Genomic DNA, 20,649 nt, shown 5'->3' with positions numbered 1-20,649 from the left:
ACTATTCAAATGGCTCTAATGTTGCCAACCATGCGTGGCAAAACAATCACTCCATTGATTTCGACAATACTTGTGTCATTGACAAAGGCAATTACCGCGTTCGAAAAACACTAGAATCTTGGCACACAGCAAAAACAGTCGACGCGGAAAACAACTCAAAACCGTTGCCTAGGCAATACTCGATTTTATTGTAATCAGGCCTCATTTACATTTTTATCTTCTAGCTTTTTTCACGCTTGTTTCCATTCTCAATTTTTCGCACCCCATTCGTATATATTTTCGCTTGCGCGCCACATTTTTCATCGTTAAAGGCTATAGACTGATAGCCGAAAGCTTATGTTCTTAATGTATTTTTAACCAGAGAACGTTTTTATTCCAATAATACAAAAAATTCTAGTGATACTAGGCTGGGGCTTTGACTCATAATAAATTCTGAGGTTCATTTTGACGTCGATTACTGTTCACGTGTCCATGATGCACGCGTATTATTATTCTTCTTTGTAGAGAAGTGAGAATTTAGTTGCTAAACAAGAAGTCTTAACTCAAAAAGGATACAATGTTTTTTTACGCACAGTAAACTTAGAAAATTTGCTTCATGCAAAATAATGCGCATCATTTTCACTTTGGAAGAACATGCTAATGAGCAGAGTGAAATATCTATCTAATATTTTATACTCCTTTCAAGTAATTTATTTGACATGCTCAACGAACGAAATTTAATTTTACTGGAGTTAATTGCCTGCGAGATTTCTTTCGATCAGGTTAGGATTCAAGCCAACAGTGTATCGCTTTGTAGAGAGGCGTGACCCTATACGGGCGAGACATTTATAAGTATACTTACTTATTTGGGGGCGAGGGCAAATTCAAATTATTCTAAAGCATTATAACGCACTATGTTCAAATTCATAGTGTGTCACCCAATTCCAAGAGCGTCATTCCAGCTCCGGGCTTAGTCTGGGACTTTGATGCAAGGCTGGCTCTGTAAACTGGGTGTAAAAACCACACAGTTCTGAGTAAAGCAGACCGTGTTAAAAAAAAAAAGGTATTGAACAATGTCAACAATCCAAGATGATCGCTTTTGTCATTTTCACTCATGACTCATTTTGTTTTTGTTATTTGTCACTACAGTTCAGTTAAGTAATGCAGTTTTGTCGTTTACTGTAGCCAACTGATGTGTCCTTATATACAGTAGATGGATGTAAACATTACACAATCCTGAGTGAAGCAGACCGCGCTCAAGGACACATAGTGATCAACACCAGCAATTATAGATGCGATAGGGATTACCTGATACCAGGATGGTATCGTTTCCAGGGAGCTGCCGGAGATCGGATGGCGGACAAATGTGTTCCCGTACGTCACTGCGGTACTCACTATCCTGGTTGGCTAAAGGACTCACACCCGACAGTGGCTGAAGGTGTGGTCACTCGTAAAGTCTGTTATCAAGACTGGTATTATTACTGGTATTATTACTGGTACTATTACTGGTATTGGTCAAGCAACTGCTGTCACTGGAGTAACAATATTAGAGTCAGGAACTGTGGAGCTTTCTTCGTGTATGAGTTACAAAAGCCGGCTTATTGCGATTTTCGTTATTGTGGTAACGGCATAGCAGGTAAGTTGTCTTATTTCCTTGTTTGAGTGTGTCACTCAGCGACCAGTCATCAGTCAATCATCATCATCAATCATCAAACAAGGTTTAAAGCATTCTATAGAGGTGGTTCAGTGCCATCTTAAATTTTCGAATTTAAGATGGCTCTGAAGCCCTCCGAATGACAATAAGGCTGTATCTTATCAATCTGAGCATAATTCTTACTGGTAATACGTAACATATGCGTTTACAGAAGCTTCCATGTTACGCAATTCTTACCGTATTAGTAAAAATATTACAACCCTTCTTATCCTCTAGTTCGTTATCATGAACATCCAACATTTATATTGGAGAGCAGGAATGGTGCAGTGGTGAGAGCGCTCGCCGGCCCGGGCTCGATTCCAGCCCGATGCCATGTGTGGGCTGAGTTTGTTGTTTGTTCTCGACTTGCTCCGATGGTTTTTCTCCGGGTTCTCCGGTTTTCCTCTTTCCATGAAAACGAACATCTCCAATATACAATTCGAACGGGATAGAGGACCCGCATGAAAATCGGCTAAGGCTGATGTGGTTTCCTCTCTAAATATCTGCTTTAATTTTTTCTACAAAATACGGTATTTTTCTCTTGTCATTTTGTCTGTAAAAGGTATCAAGTGTGCTCTCTCAACCCCAACACCGGACAACTTACGTACACTCCATTGTCTCTGTCTCTGAGCATTGTCGTTCAGAGTGAGACAAAAATTAGGGAGCTTAAGCAATGACAACGGCGACCCGGAGGACAACGCCTCTTAAAAAGTTAATCTATATTTTACCTTGGAATTTCGCAATTGTTTAGATCTGTTTAGTGCGCCTATCAATGGCAGAAGTTGCTCAAATTAAATATGTAATGCCAGAGTTCAATGCCATTAACAATACAAAAAATTAGCCGCCGTCTTTGGCGTCCTCTAAAATATGCAGAACTTAGAACTTTCACGTTGCTGTTTTGCGAAGGACGGCTGAGACGTGCACAGCCATTGTTCTGCTTATTAAGCCTTTTGTTTGGTGGCGTTCTCGTTGTCGTTACCGTCGTGGTTTGCTTAAGGTCGCTATAATAACCAAATGCAAATAATTAAATTCCAGCCACGTGGGGACGTCGACATCACACCTATTTGTACCGCAAACAAAAAAAAAAACCTACCGTGTCACTGGAATTTTTTTTTCTTCTTAGACCCAATTTATATGTCTCGGGTACCCGAGACAGCCCTCCCCCGAGTTACCCCGGCTAAGGTAGCTTTTAGCTCATTTCTTTGCAAATTCAACCCAACGTTTACATTAGGATCGCAAAGCCGTCCCAGGGGGCGAGACAACTCGGGTGAGCGAGTTGTTTCGCCTCAGAGGGGAAAGTAACCCTGGCAAGCGGGACAACTTTTCTTCAAAGAAATGCTTTTTTTCGCCTAACCGAGACAACTCTCGGCGTGATCTGTGATCGAATGACCAAGGGAAAAGCAAAGAAAGAGGGATATTTGCACACTTCATTATTCAAGAAGGGTTATGAATAATCATGCAGGGTCAACTTTGACTCGGCCTACAGGGACTACGTTTTCACATATCAACGCTCGGGGAGGGTTGCCTCGGGTACCCGAGACCATATAAATGGGGCCTTAAAAGGTACCTTAATTAAAACACACCGGAATAACTAGTTGGTTGAAATTCAAATCTCTAGAACTTAGCGTGTTTGCTTAAGAAATTGGCGAAAGTGTGTGTGCAAACATGGTGGCCCATCAGGCGACGTTCATCTTCGGTTTCTCAGACTGCAATCATTTATAGATCTCTACTCCAAACTTAATGGAAAGCTGGTTCACCGCAAGGTACTCCTCCAACATTTAATCACAATATCCCTGCATCAGGATATTTTTTAAACTCTCCTGCTTGCTAAACATTTATCAATCTTGACCAAGAGATTATCAAGGAAAGAGAGTGAATCACCCATATAGGCCTTACACTCAAGGTAATCCCTCTTAAGTAGTTTTTAGACATTATTCCCAGTTCTTTATCAATTTTGACTCACTCGGCTTTGTTATTTGTCACCTACCAATCAAGAAACGCAGTTGTGTTGTTACTGTAGCTAACTGATGTGTCCTTACTTATAGTTGATGGGTGTAACAATTACACAGTCCTGAGTGAAGCAGACCGCGCTCAAGGACACCTAGTGATCAACGCCAGCAATTATAGATGCGATAGGGATGACCTGGTACCAGGTTGGTATCGTTTCCAAGGAGCTGCTGGAGATCAGATGGCGGACACATGTGTTCCCGAACGTCACTGCGGTACTCGCTATCCAGGTTGGCTTTCTGGTGCACACCCGACAGTCGCTGAAGGTGTGGTTACTCGAAGTGTCTGTTTTTCATACTCAAACATCTGCTGCAGAAACGGGTATGAAACTATCAGAATAAAGAACTGTGGTGCTTATTTCGTGTACGAGTTACCGAGGACGTATTACTGCCCAGCTCGGTATTGTGGTAACGGAATCGCAGGTAAGTTTCTCAGGATTCTTTTAATTATTTCAGACAGCAGCCAAAACATCAAGTTACAGTTATGATTTAACGCGTTTTTACTGCTACGAAACAGGTTAAATTGATGCTTGAATTAATGGTATTCTTTTGGAGAAAAGATGACTGTCGAAACTGACCGCTTAACCCATTAGACTCTCGAGCCCAACGGAAGGGGGGTGGAGGAGGGCCTACATATAAATGTGGCAGGGTTACTCTTCGAAAAATTCAAACTATGCCCCTAACTGACAAATACATTAATCCATCTGTAAATAAATTTTCAAGAATATACGCCACACTTATCTAAACCATCAGAAAAGTATATATAGGACGGCATTTCTCAATGTCTTTAAATGCGATCTTGAAAAATACCTTGATGGATATCAACATTAGCTTTCTGCTCTGAACACCGTAAGCGATACAAAAGTTCTTAATGGGCCATTTCCTAGTTTCCTTTTGCCTCCATTTCAAAACGAGTTCTCATGCAAAACCTGTAGGCCACACACATTTGCGCATGAATGGTTTTGCACATAGCCACGTTTTGATACAGAGGTAAAAGGAAACTCGAAAATGACTTATTCAAATCCTAAGTGACACGACATGGATACTAAGCCTTTGGTAACGAAAACAAGTAGTAAGTGAGTAAGTAAGTATGTAAGTAGGCAAGCAAGCAAGTAAGTAAGTAAGTAACTTTATTTCAACTCGGGTTGATGAGGCTGATTAGGCCCCTAGCAATACAGTCATGCCGAGAAAAATATATAAAAAAAAGTTTCAAAAAAAAAATTGCATGATCAATTAACGACTAACAGTCTAACTATATCAATAAATAAACAATAAACAGTCCTAGATCTTAAAATTATTACGAACAGTGTATCATAGAAAACTGTACATCGCAAATTTAGCTCTCTTACAGCATTTATAAATTCCTTGTCTCCTCCAAAAGAGCGATTTTTTTCGGACACTTTACCAAATGCATAGTTGCTTTTACTCACGGCAGGGTCAACTGTTCTTTTAAATTATCTTTGTGCTCTTTTTTCGCACTGCAGCGTACACTTGTCACGCGCTTACTGTTCCATCCAATGGAATAAAATTTGGATGCCCAGAGAATGCAACAACGTACAATGATACAGTCTGTCAGTTCTCGTGTAATGATGGCTATATAGGGTCTGGGTCTCAAGCAAGGAGATGTCAACACGATGGAACTTGGAGTGGACAAGACTTCACTTGCCAAAGTATGTAAAACATATTGCAATAAGGATTTAAGTAATGACTACATCTCCTGACTATCGATGATAGAGCCAAAACAGCAGATATCATAAGTTTATGGACCCAATATGAGCGAAAGGCCAGTGACTTGTTCTGGTAAAAAAATCTCGTGCCAAGAAGAGATTACCGCAAATAATACATTATGGCGTAGCTTGTCAGCTTTTTATGTTATATCCATAAAAGAGAGCTTTTGCTGTCTAAAAGTACACTTAACCTCTTCAAGATAGTAACTTGTTGTGGTACCCCAATCTCGAGACAAGAACAGGCTATTGTAAATAATCTACTGAGTTGCTTGTCAGCTCTTTATGTTTCGTCCAACAACAAGAAAAGTAAAAAGAGATTTCGTTATCTATATAAAAATCCACTTAAACTCTTTATGAGCAAGTTTTCAAAGAGTTCTTTTCACAGACAATATAGGGAATCCATCATAATCAACTCTTGATTTACCAAGAGTGATTGGTATCCATATTCTCAATATAATAGCGGTGCGCTGTCAAGAACACAGACGGATGAGAATCAACGTCGTCATCAACTAGGGAGAGCATGTTATATATTGCAGAACGATTTATGAAATAACATTTAAAAGAGTACAGGCGGTTGATATTTGATTCATTGTTAGAGGGAGATTACCAAAACTTATATTATAATGAATAAATATATCAGCATTCTTAAATTTCTATATGTACCAAAATTATCCTTACGAGAAATAAAAGTTTTAAGCTCTTTCCATTTTTCCTTACCAGTTATCAATTGCACGTCCCTGACGGTAAACCCAGGAGGTCCCCTGCGCATGAGTAGCTGTGATAATCATTATGGAGCACAATGTAACTTTTCCTGTGCAATTGGCTATCGTTTGAATGGCTCGTCAACAGTCACATGTGTTGCTCCTTGCAACCAACATCCTGGAGAGTGGAACAATACAATACCCAGATGTGAAGGTAAACTCGAGAACTAAACAACTTATAGACTTATGCGAATTCTCCCAATACAGTTATAGAGTTAGCACTTAATGACTGGTCCCGAAGGGAACAATGAATTTTGTTTCCCAAGAATCTCAAGTCATCAAGGGATTTGTTATACAGCGAAGCAAATAGGTCAAACTGGTGGAAAACAAATAATCACTTTCTTGACAAATGACGTGCAACAGCGGTCAACATTCGCGGGTCACAGTAAACTGTTTCCCGTTTGACGTCATAGTTTTCGCAATGTTGCCCGCTCATGGCACTTTGATGGAAACAGTTTCATTGTTAGATGTCATGTGACCATGAACTAGCTAATGAATGGGCCCGCTGTAGCGGGAAAAATATAGCAAATATCTTTACATAAAAGTTGCCACGCGGCTACATATTTAAAAAGAAGGCCTTATCATTATTGACGCAATGCGAGACTTTTTAAACTTTCGTGTTGTAGTATAACTTGCTTCTTATTATAATTTCATACTGCAGTGAACACGTGTCCAGCGCTGCCTGCACCGTCCAATGGTACAAGACTTGGATGTCCATGGAATGCAACAATGTATTATGATACTGTCTGTCAGTTCTCGTGTAATGATGGCTATATAGGGTCTGGGTCTCAAGCAAGGAGATGTCAACACAATGGAACTTGGAGTGGACAAGACTTCACTTGCCAAAGTACGCATTTCACTGACGATTTTATTTACTACTTAGTAGAGGAATGCCTTTTTTCGAGTCTAGTCAAAACGTTGCGAGTTTTTAACATCAGCTTCTCACGTTTTATACACAACATTCGTGTTATACATAGCATTGCATAATTTTCTTTGCATTTTTTTATTATCAATATATGTTATATCTTTTTCAAGTGGTCACGTGTCCAGCGCTGCCTGCACCGTCCAATGGTACGAGACTTGGATGTCCATGGAATGCAACAATGTATTATGATACTGTCTGTCAGTTCTCGTGTAATGATGGCTATATAGGGTCTGGGTCTCAAGCAAGGAGATGTAAGCACAATGGAACTTGGAGCGGACAAGACTTCACTTGTCAAAGTATGTATTGCAATGAAGATTTTAATGAAGTCTGTATACAAGCCAGGTGGCCAATGGGACCCGAGCTAATCCTGGTTGTCGTAGTACGAAGTTACTAAAAATATTTCTATTCTCCCCGGCTGGTATTCTAGTCCATCGCGGGGATACCCCCAGAATTAAGTTCGCCGGTACCCATTTATACACCTGGGTGGAGAGAGGCGCTTTCAGAGTTAAGTGTCTAGCCCAATAACACAACATAATTTCCCCGGCCTGGGCTCGAGCCCGGACCGCTCGATCCAGAGACCAGCGTAGTAACCATGAGGCCACCGCGCCTTCCACGAAGATTATAATTACTAAATACTATATCATTTCACATTGCAGTGGTCACGTGCCCAGCGTTGTCTGCACCGTCCAATGGTACAAGACTTGGATGTCCATGGAATGCAACAATGTATTATGATACTGTCTGTCAGTTCTCGTGTAACGATGGCTATGTAGGGTCTGGGTCTCAAGCAAGGAAATGTCAACACAATGGAACTTGGACTGGACAAGACTTCATTTGTCAGAGTATGTTCCTAAAACTCTGCGATAATTGCACAAATTCTGATTGCTATGATCTTCTGTCCACAAAATAAGTGCCACCCTTAGGGTTTAATTGTTTCTTGAGGATTACTTAATTGTTTAAAACATCAGTCAGTCTATATCTCTTTGACTCTGACTAAATAGCTTCGATAGTCGACAGTGCATGCCTTGTTCCATCAGTTAACAAAGTGCAAAGAAATGGATCTTTTACAAATACGGTCACATGGTACAAAAGCTAGCATCTTTTATGACAAGCTACGTTCAATTTTCACTCTCATTTTGCATCCCGCCTAAGCCATGTTTTGACATTCAGAATAGACCATTTTCGTATTTTCGGTACTGGACTGGAGCTACCTTGCAGCTGAGGCTAATGCTGGGAGTCTTTTCAAATGCAAATGACATTTATCTCTTTTTAATGATATTCCCCCGCATGAGCCTCCATTGCAAGCTAGTTCCAGTCCAATATCGAGAATACGAAAATAACCTATTGCGGATTCTCTACCACGTGACCATTTGTTGCAAAATGCCCATTGGCTCTTTTAATTATTGTCTTGTTTTTTTAAGTCGTCACTTGCCCTTCACTGCCTTCACCCCTTAATAGGGTGCGATATGGTTGCACTGGGAATTCATCAGAGTATCCAAACGACACTATCTATAGATTCTCGTGCATTGACGGCTATAAAGCCATTGGTTCTAGCGTACGAGGATGCCAGCAGAATGGACTTTGGAGTGGAGGAGAGTTTTCTTGCCAAAATACGTGCAAGGGAGGATGAAATAACTAACAACTAGACTACTACCCCAAATTTTCTAAGTGCGATGCTCAAAGAGAAGCGGGCGGGTGCACTATTACTCATTGAAAACGAGGACTAATAGTGTAATTGTTTAAGTATAGACTATCACAAGAGAGTAGTTTAAAGCCTGCAATTGAAGACTTTTTAAGCTAAAATTCCAAAGCAATTTTGCAATGCAAAATGCAAAAATGCGCGTAATCAAGATTTATCAGCGAATAAACAACGAGACGACCATTCAGATATGTGTATTTCCATGTGTAGGACGTGGAGAATGTGTAATAGATCGTTGTGGATTTCTTTTTGAGTACGGGCAGGACGAGGTGTGGTTAAACTTGAGGTCTTCACGTATGGGGCAGAACAAGCAGAGGGCAGTTTTATGGGAGTTTTTCCGGGGGCAGGTGGTCTTCTGTTCACGGTGTGTTTGATGGGCACCAGTCTTTTCGAAGAAGAGCTAGCTTTATGTCTGATCATCCTGCTAGAATACATTCTTTCTAGGAAGCTCAAAGAGCCTCTGCCTGCATAGCAAAAAAGTAAATAAACTCTGTAGAGATAGTTTTTTCAGCAATAGATGCGTTAGATAAACTTACATTAGATTTTTGCGAGCTTCGCCGTAAGTAAAATGTTTATTCATTTTTAATCGACTTTAAGGTCACTACAGATCATCTTGACAGTGGCTGTGTTGCACTTTGTTTCCTGACATTGTTTGGCGGCAACAACACGACGTGACTCGCCAATCATGCAATTGATTAATCATTCATTTACATGTGTTTTCTATTTAGTTGTCACGTGTCCGACGCTATCAATACCAACCAATGGGGAGCTATTGGGATGCAATACAACAGAGATGTTGTACAACACCGTGTGCAGATTTTCTTGTAATGAAGGATCTGAGGCGTCGGGTTCGATGATCAGAAGATGTACAGAAAATGGAACATGGAGTGGAACCAACCCCGTCTGCACAGGTATTTACCGTTTCGTTTGTATTAAAGAATTCGTTTACTTAGAGCGGATTTTACTTGAGTGTCGAAAAGTTCTTGGTTTAGCATTACTACGATCGAGCTTCACGATTGGCTTAAATCAGAAGTGGAAACCAAAACCACTCGTGACTCACCAAAACACGCTTTCCCAGGAATTGCGTCAGATACATGAATTTGTAATTAAGGGTGTTCCATTTGACTTTTGAGCCGGGGGTGGGGGTAGGCGAACAGGCACGAATATTTTTAAACCCTTTCATGCACTAAGAAATTTTTTTTTCTCGAGACGTGTGTATGCATGATATTCATATCTCCATATAACATACTTTTTTCAACTCACTTGAGGTGCGTGACTCTTTTTTGCAGGGCCGTCTACATAAATGTTTTTGTACAATTATGCTTGCAACATATTGTTTCTACAAGATCACCCACCTTCCCTCAAAAGTCAAGTGGTCCAACCCTTTTTTTATGTTTTGATCGATTCCTGGACTGTATCCTTTGTGACTGGTTACATTTTGGTTTTACGACACTCAGTTGAAAATCGCTCTGTTTAGTGGAAGATTTAGTTTTCACGGCAATAGCTGTAAATTGCATCAATTTAGATTATTGCGAGATTCGTAAGTAAAATATATTAATTCATATTTAATTCACGTTCATTTTTGTTACCGTCGCTTTCGTGGTTGCGTGAGGCCCAATCACCTTGACGACGGCCACGTTATTCACTTTCTTTTCCGACGTTGTTTCATGACACCAACACGATGTAACTATGCAGAAACTGTTGTGTAAACCATTGATTTACTACCCATTTAGCTGTCACGTGCCCGACCTTATCACCACCGTCTAATGGCGAGCTATTAGGATGCAATACAACAGAGATGTTATACAACACCGTGTGCAGGTTTTCTTGTAAGGAAGGATTTGAAGCGAAAGGTTCAGTGGTTAGAGGATGTACAGAAAATGGAACTTGGAGTGGAACTGACCTCGCCTGCAGAGGTATTCCGCATAGAAGCGGTTTATCAGTAATATCAAGTCATGTGTCTAATGCATTATTAGAGATTTGTGGAATACGAAGCAATCTTCCAGTGCCTGCAAATTTAAAATTACTTTTTGTGTCTACTTTTAGTTTTGTATTGAATAACACTAATGCAGCCTGGTTAACCAATCAGCGCCAAGGTTTTCTTTTCTCCACCAGTCATTAACATGCAATTTTTCTCGAGTGCTAGATCATAGTCAGGGGCACCCAACGACCGTTTTCTCTCAAATGCTTTTAAACGCTGTTTTAGGTTATCTGGAGTAGTTTTAAAGCTCTGTAGGTTAATTTTAGGTTGCGCTAAAAAATTTTGTCTGTTCGGTTATTCTAGGGGAACTTGAATATTCTCGAATTTATTAGGGCTTTTTCGTCCATTCCCCAAAAACCTTAGGTCTTATCGCCTTTCCGAAAATGATAGCTGACCTTTTTTCGGTACCTAAAACGACATTTTTTACAATTCGAAAACAACAGACATTAAATTTCTCATATCACGAAAGTTCGAGGTGACAATTCTCTTCAGAAAATCAGAGGGGATTAAAGGCCTTCCGAACAAATAATTTACCGAAACGATCCGTTGGATGCCCCTGTCGTAGTGGCTCAATCGTAACAAAGATTGCATTTAACGTATCGTGTTTGACAGCATTCGTTACAGCGGTAATATCATGCAAAGGTTTTTACCGGTTACACGTTTTCCTGAGCTTCCCCAAATCTGATCACTTATTGTTTCTTTGCGGCTGCTTTCGGATTGGTGTAGAAATAACTTCGGTCAGCTGCAACTGTAAACGGCAGTCATGAACAAATCATTCTAGTAAGTACTTTATATTTGTATGCGTTCTATCTCGAACGCCGTTCTGATTGGCTTCTCTATTGTCTATTCTGTTGTTGATAGTGAGTAGCTCAGCAGTGTGCGTTTGTTAACAAAATGGCGGCGCTTGCTTGTTTTTGCGTTTTGAGGTGTCTGTGAAGAGGATTTAGATAAAGTTTTGAACGACTGGTAGATTTATACTAAAATAATAAGCGTGATAGAAATCTAGAGCTCATAACCTAATTATTAAATATATTGGAAGAGAATGGAATATCTGTGCGGTAATTTTTAGGCCTTAATTAAGGCAAGTATTAAACGGAGCCTGGGTAAAAATTATTACACGCTTTTAAATTTGACCTTCTTACACATTTTCATATCAACCTATTAATGCGGCCGTGACTCGACATTCGTTCGGCTCCATAATACCGCATTGTTTTAGCCTGTATCTGTCATTGATCTTTTATTTTTTCTCGTTGTATTAAAAGAAACTGTGCTATTCATTTCACACTTTGATTAGTCGGTAATCTCTTTCGAAATTTGATTACTCTCTACTTGTGAAGTTTCGTTATCAACCCGTTGCTTAATGCACAAAACAATTCATCTCGTGTTGTTTGGCGATCTTGGATCATTAATCAATGGATGCAACATCGCCAATCAGCCATCTTGTTCGCCTCGATTGCAAGATCGCAAAAGTCGATCTTCAATCGTTGCCTCTGAGGCTACGCGCTTGATCTTGTGCATTCTACAGATGCATGGATCAATCGATAGCAGATCGTATAGAGATATCTTATAGCAGAAAGATCAATATATGATCGTCGCTTTAAATAATATCGTCAATAGATCTCTATTTCGCAGCTCGCGTACTTCGAGATGAGGCCCACTAGCGATACATTCACTGTTGTTGGTTCTTTGTTATACTTGAGACACATTCCGTCTAGACGGACTTGGGCGAGAGTTTTAGTGTGTACAGTCTGGTAATACGTCTCAGTATAAATACAGACACAAGAGCGATTACACGTCAAGACGAGCTATCTGCCTTAGTGCGTCTTGGCCGCGACGGGTCATCCGTCTGGATGTAAAAGACGAGCATCAGACGAATTATGCGTCCGGAGGTTTTAACGTGTCTGCAGCACTGAAGTCAGGCAGAGGACAGATAATTCGGCGTCAGGGCTAACTATTTTCTTTTCTTGTGCAGCTCGAACCGATGCTTAGTTCGTCGTAGACGCATAAAACAGCAGACGCATGATCCATCTGGACGGATTAATGCGTCCCCAGGGTAAAGAATACAGATCACTGAAACTGATAAACTGGTTTCTCCTTTTTACAACTAGCTTTGTTCCAATGTATTGACTCTCTTGCTTTTTCCTTGGTTTTGCAGAATGTATATTTCCTTACTCTATAACAACAGGTATCTTCTGTTTATGACAAGCTTTGTGCGGATCGATTGACTCTTGTTATTTTTCTGGTCTTGCAGAGTGCATATTTCCGTACTCTATAACAATAGGTATCTTCTGTTTATGACAAGCTTTGTGCCAATGTACTGACTCTTTTGTCATTTTTCTGATTTTACAGAGTATCAATTTTTCTTCCTCGTAAAGTGTCGCTGGAGTGTCACACTGAGCTGTCGTCATCTTTGATATCAAGAAATGTTCTGTCTGTAAAGATCCCGAATGTTTAGTTGGAGTTTAGAAGATGCATATTCCACATTGAATAAGACATGATCTTCATAGTTAATTAAGTTCTTTATGCTTTGACATTGTTGTTGTTGTTGTTGTTGTTGTTGTTGTTGTTGTTCTTCTTCTTCTTCTTCTTCTTCTTCTTCTCCTTCCTCTTCTTCCTGCTGTTCTTCTTCGTTTTCGTCATCTTCCATTTTCACGCATTTTCACGCTTGTTTAGCTGTACAGGTACTGATTTTATTCTTAAGTTACTTGCAGGACATACGAAACTTCAGCTGTTTACCGAGCACTAATCTGAATGCATCTTCAGTCAACTTCTTCGGGGAACTTGGGGACGTCATTGGCATCCAGTCCAGTTTGCTTGGAGTCGAAATGGCCGTACTTGGTGGCAAGCAAATGTCACGGGACATTTATTAGTAAAACATAGATATCTCTCTGATTAGGAAGAATCTCGATGTTGAGATCGTAAAGCCAATCACACAGCTGTTTGCAACCTGCTGTTAGAACCAAGCCCTCAGAGTTAATGTTGTAAAAATGCGACACTTGAGAATTATTCTTTTAACTATGTAAACCAGGTTGAACTGTTCAAATGCTATTGGCTGCAGACCATATATGACAAATAGCCTTTTAGTACAATCTTGGAGTTCTGCATGTAACTGCATGAGAAAAGGCCACAAATAAAATGACTTGCTCCTTGAGCGAAGTCCTGATCCACTTGATATAAAGATCTTGGTTAGAAGCAGGCCACCTCTCGCTCACCTCTCGCTCAATTCTTTAGCAGGGAAAAATCTCCTGCTACACAAGTAAGGAAAGATGTGAACCACAATGCTGTTATCGTAATTGGTACCATGGCAATTCAAGACCAGGACTGAAGTTGATCGAGTGTCCGTCTAATCCTCTGGTGATGACAATAAGGGAGTCTATGAGGTTTGACCGGTAACTGAGAATTGGTAACACTCTTAACCGTCAGCTGGGAAATGACTCGATTTCTAGCTGACAGGCCAGATCTAAAATCTGCAAAAATTTACCGATAGCTGAGAAATCCCCGAAACTTTAACTGATAACTGATTTTCCAGCATCCCATCCAGACCCTCAGAAAATGATTGCAGTGAAAACCCGCGTGTAACAACCTATGTGTTTTTTTAACTCTGGCAAAATAGGTTTTTTTTTATTTTGGGGAAATTATTGGCAATGTAGGCTAATTAAGTTCTTTATTTGTGTCTTACTTTCTGTGAAGGAGATATAGTTTTTAATTACCAGAAAAATAGTAAACTTGGGTTTGGTCCTTAAATATATAGAATTTATTCACAAGTGTATTACGATAAGCATAAAACAAGTGATTACAAAATGTATATGTAATGTCGTCTCTATAACAACAGTTCATAATTTAACTGTAACCCACATATAAGAACCTGCTCGATCTCGCTTGGCTAAACAGGTTCTTATATTTTTGGGTATTAAAATCATAGTGGGAAATTTCTGCCCGGAGGTTCTTGAAGCGCTTGGTTTTTACGCGAGGGTTAGCACAGTATCATTTCTAACTGAAAACACTGAAAGGACATCTGAATGGGAATGTTGCGAATGAATGCTAGCTGCCTACTATACTACTACAGCAACTTTATTTGCAGGTATTTTCAGACGTTTGCAGAGGCACCGTCGTTTCAGCACTGAATGACGTGGCTTGCATGATGTTTAGTCAACCTCTATGACCTAAGTCACGGTACAGTCGTTCTAAAAATACCTTTCCCTCCACTTCTCCCCATTCTTCTCTTATAGCCTACACTTGATCTATAAGTCTTCGGACTTCATCCCAGTTTACATTACACAGTAAACATTCCAAAGCAACGATGGGCGCATACGGAAGAGTTCGTTTTGTGCTGCTATGCACAGTTTATATTTTAAAGCTGTCCAGTTATGACAATATCGTAATGGCTTCTACAATATCTCCCTCAGGTAAGCTGGATTTGGTGGTTCTCTTAACCAAGATCGACAAGGAATGTGATGTGTCTTCCTGTTCGTATCATGTTATGTCAATTTGATTTTCATACCTGTACTCTCTGCAGACTCACCTAATAACCCCTACCCGACTTCGAAACAGACTGCACACTGCCTAGTGCTATGATAGAACAGCACTTTGTTTAACGACAGAAAATTTCTAAACATAGGGGATGAAAGCGGGATATGGATGGTCCTTTTTCCGGTGTTTTGAATGGGAGGGTCGAGTCACCAAGGGCGCACCCGTGAGAAAGTTGGATTAAATTTTTCAAATTCATCTCTCGTAATCCTTCTTATATTGCCAAACTCGGAAATATTCATCAAGCACTCTTAAGAATTGGTGATTCCTAGCATTTTGCGAAATCGAATATTTATGCCTGGGAGAAACTGATTTTTGGTCGCTTGGAATGGGGGAAATAATGCTATTTATTCAAATCTACGGATATTTCATCTGCTTTTTAATAGCAAACCATAGTTGTAAACCGCTTTAATCTTATTGTGGGACTGCTGTCCCATTGCAGTACAACATCTTTTCTGCGAAAAGATTTCCGGCCGGCAACAGCCGGAAATCTGTTCGGGTTCGTAGATTGACCAAGTGTTAATTGAATCAGCGACAACAATACCTCTCTAATGGCTATTCCGACAGTGCATTGTTAATAGAGGGAAATGTTTAGAAAGCCCAGGCAAACGAGCAAACAAATATGACAAGATTTATTTTGGAAGGTCCACGACTGTGCATAATATGCTTTGTTTTCATGAACCGAAACGTTTCTGTTGGTTAGTTCGGATCCCAATCGGAAGTAAACCATAGCCAAAAAAGCGACCAAAAACTTATCACTTGTCGGGTTCCATAACCATTCCCTCACCGACTATTATTAAGTTTGAGGAAAGGAATAATTTTATGAGAAAAGGAATAATTGAAAAAATTACCAGACACCTTTTGACGGCTTGAATTAAGTAAGGTCATTCCAAGACCTCTGGAGTCATTCCAAGTAATTGAGGACATAACGATACATTGAGGTCTTAATATCTGCTGTGTGAGCAGCGGATAATATTTTGTGATCTGTGGAGCGCAGCTAAACAACTTTCAAATACGGAACATAAATATAACGTTGAACAAAGTTGACTCCGAAAATACCCAAATATCCAAGGAAGTTTTAGCATCGAATAAAGTCTCCAGGCAACTTTCAGACTAAATTGTTTTTAATCACAACTTAATGTTCAAAGTTCACTTGAACAATTATTGAATTCGGTTTTTCGTAATATCCACAATAATCATGGTTTTGGTAAGTGATTTCAGACTCAGAGGCTTTTAGCTTCGTGTGATAGGACTTATATAGCCTTGATTATTCTGGATATCAGACTGACCTACGTAGCTAGCGGGATTTCGTGCGCGAGTGCTGTTGTTTTGGCGGCGAAGTCGTGGGGGGCTTAGTGAGGAGCACGGTATCGGCCTAGTGTAAACGCATCTAAACGCATTATAAGACAACTAGACGCTGTGACAACGTCTAACTCGGTTAGAAAATGTATAAGTTTCACCAAGAAGAGAAGAGTTGGGGAAAAACCTTGGGCCATCGTTGAGTATATACTTTTTTTATGTTTTCAACAGAAACTTGGGCATTTCAACGCGAGCGGTTTCTGATAACATTTACTTCAAGCATTTTCACTGTCCAAACATTTCCCATTCTCTTTCTTCCCTGTATAACAAAATACCTCGCGTGTCTGAACTTCCGATTATGTCTAATCCTGTAATACTAAGGGTCTGTTCATCCCTTATTTGTTTCAAATGTCTTCTTCTTTCCCTCTTGGCATCCCTTGAATCCAATTCGAAGTGTTATGTTTGCAGAGGGTGTCTCGTGTTGAAAAGGTAGTGTTTATTAGTTTCGTTTGATTCTTATGTCGCGGCTGCCGCTCATTTTATCATTATTTAACCACCGTCAATATAGAAGACAAAGGATGCGTTCCTTTGGGATGATTCAACAACAACAACAACTGTATTTAGGTGTTACCTAAATACAGAATCGCTAAATAGAAATTCAAAAACGAAACAAATTACAACAGCAACAAGAAAGAAAAATAAACATAGTTAGTTACAAGATTCTTCATTTTAAGTTCTAGGGTTACAAAGTTCTCTTATTTGTAGTGTTTCATATGTAAAGTAACCTAGTTTTTTACAAATAAAAGTGTCAGCACTGTTAAATAGAAATATTGTTTTCTCTGTGTTATTAAAGGAATCAAATTTTGGATATTTCTTGATGATGTCACTTGTGACTTGTTGTCTAATATCAGAATCACTGATACAAAATTACTCGGAGTATCTTTTTTTTTTTAGTCAACGTGATAATGGAAGCAAAGCCTCTTACAAAATGAGAATCAAGCCAAAAGAATTCCAGGTAGTCGTGGCCGCCGAGAACTGCCGTTTTAATTTGAATATTGTATTTTTTTCTGGGGATGGGGGGGGGGGGGGGGAATAAGGAAAGGAAAGGAATAAGGTGGACTGCCAGTAATCTAAGTATTTAGGGCGGAAAATCCGAGCGTTATGATATCTTATATTTTTTCCATGCATTTCTTGGATTTCATGCTTTCTCGACAAATGATTAATGTTCTGTGTTAGAATGCATGGTCGACCATTTACCTCACCAGGGATAATACCGGGAATGCTTCATCATGCGTTTTCCTGTCAAAGAGATTTTCAATTATTTATTCTTTTGATGCCAGAAGTCTTGTTTTTTCAATCGCACATTTTTTAGGCAAGAGCTCCGAAGCGCTATCCTCCAGCATGGTAGTAAGTGTCACCGTGACATCAGCTGTGGAGGTATCCGGTGCAATAACAACAACTGAAGGATTTTACAGTGTTGTAACATCTATGGTATCGCCCGGCCCAACAATAACCGTGGGATCGCCTAACGGATCGTCAATTGCGGTACAGGCATCTCCCAGTGCAGCCACACCGGGATCGTCCGGTGCAGCATCGTTCATGTCTACGACGTTGCGCTCTGTACAAGTCAGCGTCGAGCCAACGACTGCCTCAACAGTGAAACTAACAACAACCTCTTCTGTACTTGGTAAGTAACAATTATGAGTGAATGGTTACAACTGCGGTAAGTTCAAGTGCCCAATTCTGTCGACTAGTTTCTACCAAGAAAAGAGAAAATGTGATTTGTACATTTAGATTTGACGAAAGGATAATTTTATTCACAATCCGACTAATCTGCGATCAAGTGAGTTTTTTTTTCCAAGCTTCCCTTTACAGTCCGCTCGAAAAACTACGCCTGAGACATTCCCTTTGGAAAATGTCTACCACTTTGACTGACTGGCATTGATTAGCATGGCCACTAATAGCCAATGAACACTACTTCTGGCACAATTAATACACTACAATCGTGAGATCGTTCGTGAGTGTACGCGAGGTACAAAGCATGTTTCATCACCAAATACTGGGAGGTGGAAGTTTTGCGGCAAATTCAGCATACATTTGATATTTGAACGTTTACAAAGAAACGGAGGAAGCTTTTAACTCTGTAGAACGTCGACTTTCTTATGCACCGTTCAAGAATGTTCCACGGAAGCAGACCCAATTTTTTCGAAAGAAAAGGAAAAGAAAACCACTGCCGTGTTCTCTAAACAAAATGATTAAAATGACAAAAGTGAAATGCACGCGTATCATTATTCTTATTTGTACAGAAGCGAGAGTTAAGTAGCTAACCCTAACTAGCTAAACAAGACTGCTCAGATTTAAAAGGAAACATTTTTTTGCGCGCAGTAAACTTGGAAAATTTGCCTTACACAAAATCATGCGCGTCATTTTCATTTTGGGGCAACATGCTCGTAAGAAGGATGAAATATCTGTTTAACATTTTACATTCTTTTCACGTAATTTACATGACATTCTCAACAAAAGAAAGGTAATATTACTGGAGTTCATTGCCTGCCAGATTTCTTTTGATAAAGTCAGGATTCAAGCCAAGAGTGTATCGTGTTGTGGAGAGGCTCGATCCTACCCGGACGAAACATTTATAAGTTAATTTGCATATTTATTTCGGCACATAAAATTTCTTTTAAAGCAAAATGAGTCACTTAATTCCGATAGCGCCAACCCCGATCCCAGGCATAATCCGGGATTTTGATGCGAGGTTAGCTCCGTAAATTGAGTGTAAAAATTACAAAAATCTGAGTGAAGAAGACCGTGCTCAACGAAACGTATTGAACAATGCCAGCAATCCAAGATAAGCACTTTTGTCATTTTCACTCATCACTCATTTTGTTCTTGTTATTTGTCACTACTGTTCGTTAAGAAATGCAGTTTTGTCGTTACTGTAGTCAACTGATGTGTCCTTACTTACAGTGGATGGGTGTAACAATTACAAGATCCTGAGTGAAGCAGACCGTGCTCAAGGACAAATAGTTATCAGCAAATATAGATGCGATAGGCATGACCTGGTACCAGGTTGGTATCGTTTCCAAGGAGCTGCCGGAAATCAGATGGCGGACAAATGTGTTCTCACGAACTACTGCGGTACTCAGCATCCAGGATGGCTCAATGGCACACACCCGACAGTTGCTGAAGGTGTGGTCACTCGTAAAGTCTGTTATCATTACTGGAGTTCTCACTGGTACGGGTCAAGAAACTGCTGTTACTGGAGTAACAACATAAGAGTCAGGAACTGTGGAGCTTTCTTCGCGTATGAGTTACAAAAGCCGCCTTATTGCAATCTTCGTTACTGTGGTAACGCCAGTGGTGCAGGTAAGTTGCCTTGTTTGCTTTTTTGAGTGTGTCCGTCAACAATCAATCATCAAGCAATCATCATCATCAATCATCAAACAAAGTTTAAAAACATTCTCCAGAGGTAGTTCAGTGCCATCTTTACTTTTCGAGTGTAAGACGGCTCTGAACGCCTCTGGATGACAATAAAGCTGTATCTTATTAATCTGATCACAACTCTTATTGGTATTACGTAACATGTGTGTCTAGAGAAACTTCCATGTTAAGTAATTCTTAGCGTATTCGTAGAAATATCAGAATCATTTCTATCCTCTAGTTCTTTATCATGAACAACAAACATATATCTGCCTTCATTTTTACGACGAAAAAAGGTACTTTTCCCTTTTTTTCACTCTCTTAACCCCAGAAGCGGTTTTCATGACGATTTGGCCCAAAACTTAGCTTTCTCGTAAGAGAGCGAAAAGCGTTTCTGTACCACGCTCTCAATTGTCGTTGTATTTAGACAATAGTGACCAAATGCAAATTAATAAACTCCGACACCGAAAAACACACTAGAATAACTTGCTGGGTTAAATTCAAATCTGTAGAGCTTAGCGTGTTTGTTTTAGAGGCTCGGGAAAGTCTGCGTGCAAACATGGTGGCCCATCAGGCCGACGTTCATCTCCGGTTTATTAGACTACAATTACTTATAGATCTTTTTTTTTAGA

At 39.9% G+C, this 20,649-nt stretch overlaps 1 protein-coding gene across 1 annotated transcript in view; it reads left to right on the top strand.

Moving 5' to 3' along the window:
* The window catches only part of LOC149096541 (uncharacterized), a 62,116-nt gene that overhangs the window by 21,520 nt on the left and 19,947 nt on the right, over nt 1-20,649 (top strand). Inside the window, exons 7-17 of the mRNA XM_089280916.1 lie at nt 1,165-1,615; nt 3,718-4,101; nt 5,163-5,348; nt 6,126-6,320; nt 6,828-7,013; nt 7,202-7,387; nt 7,748-7,933; nt 9,519-9,701; nt 10,524-10,706; nt 17,970-18,284; nt 19,565-19,963. Of these exons, the coding sequence (XP_089137042.1) occupies nt 1,165-1,615; nt 3,718-4,101; nt 5,163-5,348; nt 6,126-6,320; nt 6,828-7,013; nt 7,202-7,387; nt 7,748-7,933; nt 9,519-9,701; nt 10,524-10,706; nt 17,970-18,284; nt 19,565-19,963 (2,854 nt within the window). The remainder of the gene's footprint in view (nt 1-1,164; nt 1,616-3,717; nt 4,102-5,162; nt 5,349-6,125; nt 6,321-6,827; nt 7,014-7,201; nt 7,388-7,747; nt 7,934-9,518; nt 9,702-10,523; nt 10,707-17,969; nt 18,285-19,564; nt 19,964-20,649) is intronic.

The sequence above is a fragment of the Orbicella faveolata genome, unplaced genomic scaffold (genome assembly GCF_042242905.1).
Source record: "Orbicella faveolata isolate gen_17 unplaced genomic scaffold, um_ofav_v1 contig_48, whole genome shotgun sequence".
Lineage (NCBI taxonomy): Eukaryota > Metazoa > Cnidaria > Anthozoa > Scleractinia > Merulinidae > Orbicella > Orbicella faveolata.
Note: the sequence above shows the minus strand (reverse complement) of the source record. Positions and strands in the feature narration are given on the sequence as shown.